Source organism: Pteropus alecto, unplaced genomic scaffold, assembly GCF_000325575.1.
Source record: "Pteropus alecto unplaced genomic scaffold, ASM32557v1 scaffold76, whole genome shotgun sequence".
Lineage (NCBI taxonomy): Eukaryota > Metazoa > Chordata > Mammalia > Chiroptera > Pteropodidae > Pteropus > Pteropus alecto.
The window spans coordinates 8884621-8894192 of record NW_006443138.1 but is presented as its reverse complement, the minus strand read 5'-3'; the positions used below and the strand labels follow the sequence as shown (position 1 = coordinate 8894192).

Here is a 9572-nt window from a genome sequence, read left to right as displayed (position 1 = left end):
CTTCGCCAGTCAATAGTATGTCAGCACAAGTCATACTAAACAAAAAAGGTTAAAGGCTAGTTTGGAAAAACAGTGTTACTTAATAATATATGAAAGAAGCTCGTGAGAACCATAACACAGGATTTCCCCTCCTTCAGGAAGTCCATTAGTCTTTATATAGCCTCCTTAAAAGCTCTGTAAACCAAGAGAATAAATATTTGTCCCAAAGTTATTCAGAAGTTGAATTTAAAATGTGTACTTAAACAAAACTGTTTTTTGACTTACCTTCTTTACATCTTGACATGTGCAAAAGAATATCTTGCATTTTGTCTTTTGGGGGAAGGAAGATAGAAAGGAGGGTATAGAAGCATCTATATGTTTATAATAGCATTGCTTCTATTAAAGAGAACAAAAAGTAAAAGTACCTAATTGATTTCACTCAGAAAACTTAGCAATTTAAATCTTTACATCATCTATTTAGATTACTGTTAACGACTTCCTAGTCAGCAAATACTTCATTTCGCTCACTTAACACTTGACTCAGCTAACGAAAAACACGTGGCCCAAATTTTCTTTGGGTGTATCTTGATACTGTGCCCAACAGTGACAGCAGCTTGCAGTGTAATTGCTGAGCACTCAGAAGTACATTGATGGCTTCTCCATAGGAGAGCAATTTGCTTTCAAAGTGAGCCTGTGACCCACCATGGAAGAGATCCTTGCCCCTTGTACAACCTGGCCATACAACTTCTAAAGCAATCTAAAAACAGCCCTATTTGTGCTTCTAAAGTAGTCTACGAACCCACAGGGTATGACGCCTCCAATGAGACTAGTGTGGTGTTAGAAAACATCTATCACTGACTATAGCAGCAAAAGCCCATCTCTGTGGTTAATAAGTCCTTTTAATTAAAAAAGCTGAATCAGAACTGGACTGCTCATTGATCACAGCTAAGCTTACTGCAATTATTCTTTTCATTCTGTCTTCTTTTGCACATAGATATGTGAAGAGCAATATACTATATAGATATTTAACAAAGAAGCATATTTAATAGCCGGCCTATTATTCTAACATTCCAATTTTAACTTTAGAGATTGAACTACATTAAGGAAATATGGTACTTCTGATTCCTGGTAGTTCTTAGAGAGACTTTGATTATAATTTTTCTTTAGTGAATTCGTAAACAGTGTTAATTTCCCATGGGCTTAAAGAGTGGATATCCAAAGAGTTATACATGTATGTCCAGTCTAACTGCCCTGACTGCTCGCCTCCTTTGCATCTAAGAGCAAGACACCGTTTTTTTTCCTATGTCAAGATGAATAGCCTGAAGAAGTCTTACAAAAAAGTGAGAAAAATATTTGTAACCAGAACAATGCTCAAAAATCTACAACTGAAAATCTCCATATTATAAGGACCCAGGGGGAAAACAGGCCAAATATATTGCATCATTCAAATGGCAATGTATTCACATTAAAAATACAAATAAGGACAGGTATTTAGTATCAGGTAATGACATTAGATACTGATGGAAACCTTTCAGATTCATTTCAAATTTAATCTTGTTTCATGTTTAGAAGTGACACTAAAAGCTTATTTTCAAAACGTAGAATGGAAGGGGGAAATCCACATAAAATAGGCTAAGATGATTGGCATCACTTTTTACTAAAAAAGGTGACCAGAACTAGGGCAAATTCACCTTAGAAAATCAAGGAACTACTTTTTAAAAAATGCAGGGACCTGTCTACCTGACCATAAACCAAAATGTCAACCAATGAAATACAATATATAATGGCAGTTCTCTAACTTCGGGAGGCTCAAGAACTACTTGGATGTCTGATAAAAAGCAGATTCCTTGACTTAACTTCCAAAGATTGATTCCATAGGTCTGAATTAGAACCTGGACATGAATTTTGATAATATAAACCAAGGATTTGGAAATGAGCACTCTGAAAATATTTTCATTAATGGAGGTTTAACATATAAAATCATTAGCATGAGTCATAAATTATATTATTCTCACACTAAATAATTTATAGCAATGGTTCTCAACTTTGGGGTAAAATCAGAGAACCTTTTAAGAAACTATGTATGTAATCTCTTCCCCCAAATATGCATATATGCATACAGACTTCAAACAATAAGGGGTTAATATCCAAAACATACAGAGAACTCATACAATTCAACATTAAAAAAACGATGCGATTCAAAAATGGGCAGAGGATCTGAACAGACATTTTTCCAAAGAAGACATACAGATGGCCGGCCGACATATGAAAAGATGTTCGACATCATTAATCATCAGGGGAATGCAAATCAAAACCACAGTGAGGTATCACCTAACATCCACCAAATTGGATATTATCGAAATCACAACAAATAACAAATGTTGTCAAGGATATGAAGAGAAGCCTTTTACAGTATTGTTGGGATTATAAACTGGTACAGTCACTATGGAAAACAGTATGGAAGTTCCTCAAAAAATTAAATATAGAACTGCCATATGACTCAACAATTCCACTTTTGAGTGAGTATCCAAAGAATACAAAAACCCTAATTCAAAAAAGACATAGTACCCTTATGTTCATGGCAGTATTATCTGCAATAGCTAAGATATGGAAGCAACCTAAGTGCCCATGAACAGACGAACAGATAAAGATGTAGTATGTCATATATACACACACATACATATATATACACAATGGACTATTACTTAGCCATAAAAAAAACGAAATCTTGCCATTTGTGACAACATGAATAAACCTAGAGGATATTATGCTAAGTGAAATAAGTCAGACAATGAAGGTATCATTTCACTTACATGCACAATATAAAAAACAAAACAAAACAGAAACAGACTCAGAGAACAAACTGATGGTTGCAGAGGGAAGAAAAGTGGAGGGGAAGGGCCAAAATGGTGAAGGGTAATAAAAGGCACAAAGTCCCAGTTATAAAATGTCACTGGAGTATAATGTACAGCATGGAGAATATAGTCTGTAATATCATAACTGTGTACAATGACGATGGTTACTAGACTTATTAAGATCACTTCATTAAGGTACATAAATGTTGAATTACCATGTTGTACTTCTGAAACTAATATGATATTGTTTAACTATACTTTAATAAAAACTTTAGCACTATATGATCACTTCCATGTCAAAAACACTAGACAGAAATTCAGATTTAATAAAAACATTATAACAAGTAGTTTTATGATAAAACTTGACAAAAGTTCAACTTACTAAATGTATTAAGATTTTTAAAAACTCTGAAAAAGATATCGCATTACGTAGTAGGAACAAAATCCCCAAAAGCCCCTGTCCAGGAAGAACAAGAAGGACATCAAGATGTTCTAAGCAATTTCCTGAACAGCAGGAAATGAAAGGCTGGAGATGCTGAGTTTTTGATCAGTTTACTTTTTTTTCTTCTGACTAGGCTTACTCATTATTAACTGATCAAAGATAACACACATATGATATTAAAAACTAAAATCTAATGGTTCTGTCATGATTGTCAGTTAATGCTCAAGTAGGAAAAAGTTCATTTGGTTCCCTAGCTTTCTGGAGGGAAAAAAAGTCTATCTATTGGACTATTTTAGAACTGTGTGACTTTTTTATTATTAGCATCAATTGTAGGAAGTTGCATTACTGTCACATAATTATATCCTCTATAACAACACTATGCCCAATTTCATGCTGGTGAAAAATTTTTTCAGTTATAAATGGATCATGTTTCTCATTTCCACAAATCATTCAAATGATTGTTTCAATCACGTAAAAATATGAGATGTACTGAGTCCATCTTGGAATTTTTTCTTCTAATGAAGAACTATCGGACTATTTCTAGGTGTAATTTAACTGAAAACACTACTTCAACTTCAAATTTATTTTAATGATATGTACAGGAGTTAACAAGTCACAACTTAAACGTAACCGGTTATGGTAACCCCACACGACTCAGAATCGTGCAGCACTGCATGGTAAAGACAACGGCTTCATTCACATACAAAAAAGCATTACTTTGAGACTTATAATAGTATATTGAAATTTTGTGACATAAGCTTTCTGCAGAGTATTTTATAAAACTTTAAAGACCTAATTAGTTAATAATTACTAGGAAAGATATAAACATTATTAGTAAAGTGAGGTTACAAGCAATTAATTTTAAAATTACACCAAGTACAGGGTTGAATGTAGTCTCATGAAATAAATGCTTGGTTAAGAAAATAGTTTTGAAAAAAGATCTCATTGAAGCTGTGTATTAATTTTGTCAAATCAGGTTATATAAATCAATTGTCAAGTTTATTCAGTTAAAGAAAATATGCCTATCCTTTCTTATACTCATAAATAAGTACTTACATAGTCTTTATATACAAGTGACGAAAAGCTCAATGTAAAAAATATACTGCCAATCCACTTACTATGGTTGAAAGAGCTCTTTATCTACACATTAAATTGCATTGATGAAAACATCCAATTTAAATCATATTCAACCATCATAAATATTTAAGCTGAGTATTGTTGTAAACAACAGAGAAAACCAAATTCTTTTATTTCATCACTGGGTAGGAATCTACTTCTCAGCTTAGAGTGCTATAAAGGCTCAGCGTTTAATTTCATCAAATCCAAAACCCACTAAACGTAAACAAAGTGAATGTTTCCAAAGTGCATAATTTTCAATTCATCCATTGGTAATATTTATCCAATTCCAGTTCATCAGCAAGAAAATAAAATGTACTTGGCTATAAAAATACTAAGGAATGTTATTGAAAAAGAAAGGCTATTTGGTAGAAGTAACTACAAAAATAATTAGTGTAAATCTTTGTAAAGCTTTAATGCATGAACATCAGTACACTTTCTTTCCATAAACCTTAAAACATGATCGATACCAAGATTTTAAATTTCCACCTTTCGAGTACTTGAAAGAAAGTTGCAACAAAGTGTCTCTTCAAAAATTAAGCAAGAAGAATGATCATGCAGGTGTTAATCTGCTAACATTTGGGGACACTGCTATCTGTGTTGGGTTGTCATCTCTGGCTCCACTGGCAGCAAATACAGGCAAGGAGGAGTTACTCTGAAATGCAGATGTAGAACAACTAGTCATTCCAACATTTTCCTCTTCACCAATGTCTGAATCTGGTGTTGTAACTTCACTGTCCTGAAGCCCCAAGATCTCACAAACTGCTTGTGGCAATTCCTGAATATGAAAAATCAAACACAAAACCATCATTCACTAGAGAAAAAATAATCACAAAGTTACACTTCTAATTAAGACTACATTGACTCCAGAATTGGAATGTTCTAACAGTAATTGTTGTGTACCCTCTCAAACCTTCCCTCTATACTCCAAATAAAATCTTAACCACTTTTTCATAAGTGGTTCCCTGATCTTCTATTCCAAATTAGTCACTCTCTACCCCACCCACCACTCCCACAAACATATAGTTTACTAATACTTAACATTTATTTCATCCTTTTTTAATACTATCTTATTTGCATTATACTTTCCCCTTAATACACAAAGTTTCCTTAAAGGTAAGAAGTATCTCACTGATGTGTTTTGAACAGAATAGCTACCAAATAAGTGTTTATAGAATTGAACCAAAATAAGTACTTGGAATCATGAACAAATGACACAATGACACAAAGACCAAACAAGAATTCTCATAAAAATGCAAAAGCCAAATACATCAAAGCTATAATGACTTGGTTTAAATTCAAATCATACTATATCAAATTTGCCTTGTTTTCAGATAAATTAAGAGCATGACTTATACAAATGTAATGACACAGACTTAATTATATCTGATTAGCATCTGTCTTCATCTGGAGATACCACATATTTAATATGAGGTCCTATCCTCTATTCACTAACCTGGTAATATACCAGTGCTTAAGTTCTATAGCCTCTTTGGTTGTGGCAGAAATGTTTTCATTACTTTTACCATTTTGCCTTACATGTTTCCCATTTAGCATAACTAATCAACTGTTTTCAATTATGTACTATAAATCTATAATATATAATAGTAAACAAAATGCTAGCCAATCCTTTGTATCTGCCTTCAAGCTGCTAAAACTGTTTATTTTACTTCTAAGAAAAAAAATTGTTTCCTGACCACCAAAAATATAAAAAACCTTGCAATTATTTAAAACGCTATATACCTTGCATTTTACCATCTGTAGAGAAATTGCTTCTGCTTTGCATAATACATCTTCCACATCAATCTTCATGGATAATTCATTGATATGCTAAAATGAATCAATAAAATAAAATGATAATCGAAACTAAAAGCACTACTATGTTCTACTACATAAACTATTACCAGTTATATTTCACTACAGATAAAATCCTCGAAATAAAAATATTCACACATTACAAAATAAACAGGAAATTCAACATATCTTAGATTATTTCAAGTTTTAAAGCTAAAAAATATGCTAATAAGTTTATGGAACATTAAATCCAGCAGCTGCCTCAAGTCTACTATGTCAAGTTATAGACAAAATACAGTATTTTTTTTTAGAACTAAACTACATGAAGAGCATTTCTTGAATTTCCTTTTCTTTCCTAATTAGCCAGGTAAAAATAACTGGCCAATATGTATTTGTTGAACTGTTATTCTCAGAATCAGCCCTAGTACTGTTATTGATACAGTTTAAGCTATTCAAGGGATTCAGTAAGCTCCAAGGAAATGTATTGTATATTAGTACCACCCAAATAGAGAAAAGAGCCAACATATTAAAATCTAAATTAAAAGAATAACTACCTTAAGTATTTCATTAAAACCATAATGCTTTTCCATTATTTGCTGTTTTTCTGATTCCAGAATAGCACAACAGAGAAGAAGATGGAAATTTTTACATGGTAGTTCAGTCCACATTACCTATAAAACATAGAACAACTATTTGGTAAACTGTTTCAATTCCAAAATATTTTCCTCATAGATACAATGCTGAATTCTAAATGACTTCTATGCAAAGCAGAAGTTGTCTAGATAGGGTAGTCTACTGTTTTTCTAGTTAGGAAATGAGGAGTAATGAGGGAAGTCTTACCTTTACCTACAAAGTAACTAATATCAGAGTTTAACATATGTGAATATGATGAATTCCAAATGTGGCTCTTTAGATAACCAGAATAAGCAAATTACTGAGTCTAACCAATATGATAAATGGTATTAATTAAAGAGCCACATCCATGAGGTTAAGTTTAAGGTATAGTAGAAGTCAGAGGCATTTTCAATATTTTTCTGAACTCTGAGTTTCTCACTTTTAAATTATATTCAGTCTCTGGGGGAGGGAGAGGGGGAAGCTAAATCCTAGAAATAATAAAAAAAAAATCAATTATACAACACATGGAATCAAAAACACTCAGAGATAACTCTACATTCTAAACATCTTGTTATACAACTCAGAGTGCCCCTGATTGTGACAAAAAGTGAATCAACTACTCAAAATTTATACCCAACCACATAAAACATTGATCAGTAATGCCCTCAAATTTAAGGCCGTAATTTCCCCCTGGTTAATGTACCTAATAATATCTTATCTGGAAAGATAAAAAGACATACATAAACAATTATATTAGAGAATATCTGAAACGTTTTTACTTTTTCACCAGAAGTAAATTAAGTGAATAATTTTCAGACTAAATCCAATTCTTAAGTTTAATTAAAATACAATTAACCTCAAAGGTTTCGTTAAAAGTTCCAATGTATTTGGTAAACAAAGACTGGAGAGTTATTATAGCTATGTGCTAATACTATTATTCTCATTCGTTCTTTAAAAAAAGTTGAGATACTGATTTAACAAAATCGATAAGCTTTAAAATGAGTCCAGGTAAAGAACATGTGTTTTGCTTCTAATTTCATACAGAAAATTATCCTCCACAAAGCAATAATCCTTCAGTTTATCAGCTTCTCTAATGGTCGTATAGTAGCCAAAAATAGAGGAAACACTTCCCAGCTGTAAAAGCCTAGGAAGGCACTGAGGTTCCATTGTATGTAAGTCTATTTACTATCCAAATAGATTATCTCTCCCATGCTTCCTTGGGAGAATTTCTGCAATCCTTTATTTTTGTAAAGATTAGGTCAGTCATTATACCAATATTCTATTTTAAAAGCACATCAATTTGTTAGCATTAACAGATATTTGAGAAAAAATAATGATTTTCCGTTTTTCATCAGAGTTGCCCTGGGTGCAAAATGGAATAAAGGGATACACACCAAAAGCATGACCATGAATATCCTCTAGAGCAGGGGAAAGGGCAATGGGACTTGAGGTGGTGATTAAAGATGCTAACTATATCTTTATTTTGTTTTACCTTGGGGAAAAAAAACTATAAATAAATATGACAGAATGTTTATATACGTTAAATATGGATGGTGGAATGTTTGTTTTATTATTTTTAGTATTTTGCTCTAACTTAAATGTCTTTTAAAAAGCAAAACATAAGTCAGCTCCTTCCCAATATCTCAGACTACAAATAAAGTGCCATCTCAACTGACTGGCCTGTCAAAGTATCCTTGAACTCTACACAAATCTACACCATGATGTAGCAGAGCCTCACACAGTCAAGTCTCCCTAGAAAACAACACCAGCACAAATGGTCTAGAGAACTGGTTCTGGGAAACGTACTGGCCCCAAATCTCATAAGGATTATGATTTTCAGAAAAAAGCTCCAAAGACTAGATGTTCAGTTCAAGATCATTAATTTTTAAGGAGAAACAACAAAATATCAGAATTCTGAAACACATTTGCTTTACAAATTGCAGTCAGGCTATTACAATCCATTTATACTCTACAGAATAAATTGTTGCTTTCTATATTACATTTGTATAATTCAAGAACTTACCTCCCATAATCGAAGAATATCTAGAAAACTAAATTCCCTTTTAAATCTGATTAAAAGCCATCTGAAGCAAAAATAAAGGTATCCAGAGTCCTGAGATTCTGTACAGAAGAAAAAAAATATATATATGGCTTACTCTTATGCTAATTATCTCAGGAACAGTTACGTATTTCAAACTCAAATTTTTCTATGCATATTAGGCTACTAAAATTCCTATAAATTTAATTTCTTCTACTAATTCAAGGAAAAAATTCAAATTTGCAGGTTAACTTCTTTAACAGAAAACCACCAATTAACAATAAATAATTCATTTTATGAACAAACTGTTTTAAGACATAATTGTACAAAGCCAGTTTAGTCCCACACTTTTATTTCTCAAAGGAACTGAGGGAACAGCAGTAGACTATATATGTCTTTAAAAGAGTTAGTTACTTTTTTTTTGTGTATCAAACTACAATTTGCTGGGTATAAGTTTTGAATCACTAAACTTACCTAAGTAACTGCAAAATCCACTGTCCAACAATCGAAGTAAGGTACTTAGCTGAATTAGTTGGGTTTTCATGCCTTGCATTTGTTCTTCAAAATTTTGATGCTTTATAAAAGAAAATACATGTTACCAGACAAGTAATATTTAATAAATATTTTATAGTACATAATCACTGATAACTAAACCATGAGTGTAAGGACAAACGTTGGACTCATACCACACTGTTATATTTTTAAAATCACAACAAATTGAAAAGCTAAAGCA

The 9572-nt window shown here is 32.3% G+C and overlaps 1 protein-coding gene across 2 annotated transcripts in view; it reads right to left on the bottom strand.

The window, feature by feature from the left end:
- Positions 1-3844: 3844 nt before the first annotated feature.
- The window catches only part of TBC1D15 (TBC1 domain family member 15), a 59061-nt gene continuing 53333 nt past the window's right edge, over positions 3845-9572 (bottom strand). For both annotated transcript variants that reach the window (XM_015598518.2, XM_006923752.3), the window contains 5 exons: positions 9314-9413; positions 8825-8922; positions 6741-6857; positions 6136-6222; positions 3845-5170 (listed from right to left, as the gene is read on the bottom strand). In XM_015598518.2, the coding sequence (XP_015454004.1) occupies positions 4946-5170; positions 6136-6222; positions 6741-6857; positions 8825-8922; positions 9314-9413 (627 nt within the window). In that variant the 3' untranslated portion in view covers positions 3845-4945. The remainder of the gene's footprint in view (positions 5171-6135; positions 6223-6740; positions 6858-8824; positions 8923-9313; positions 9414-9572) is intronic.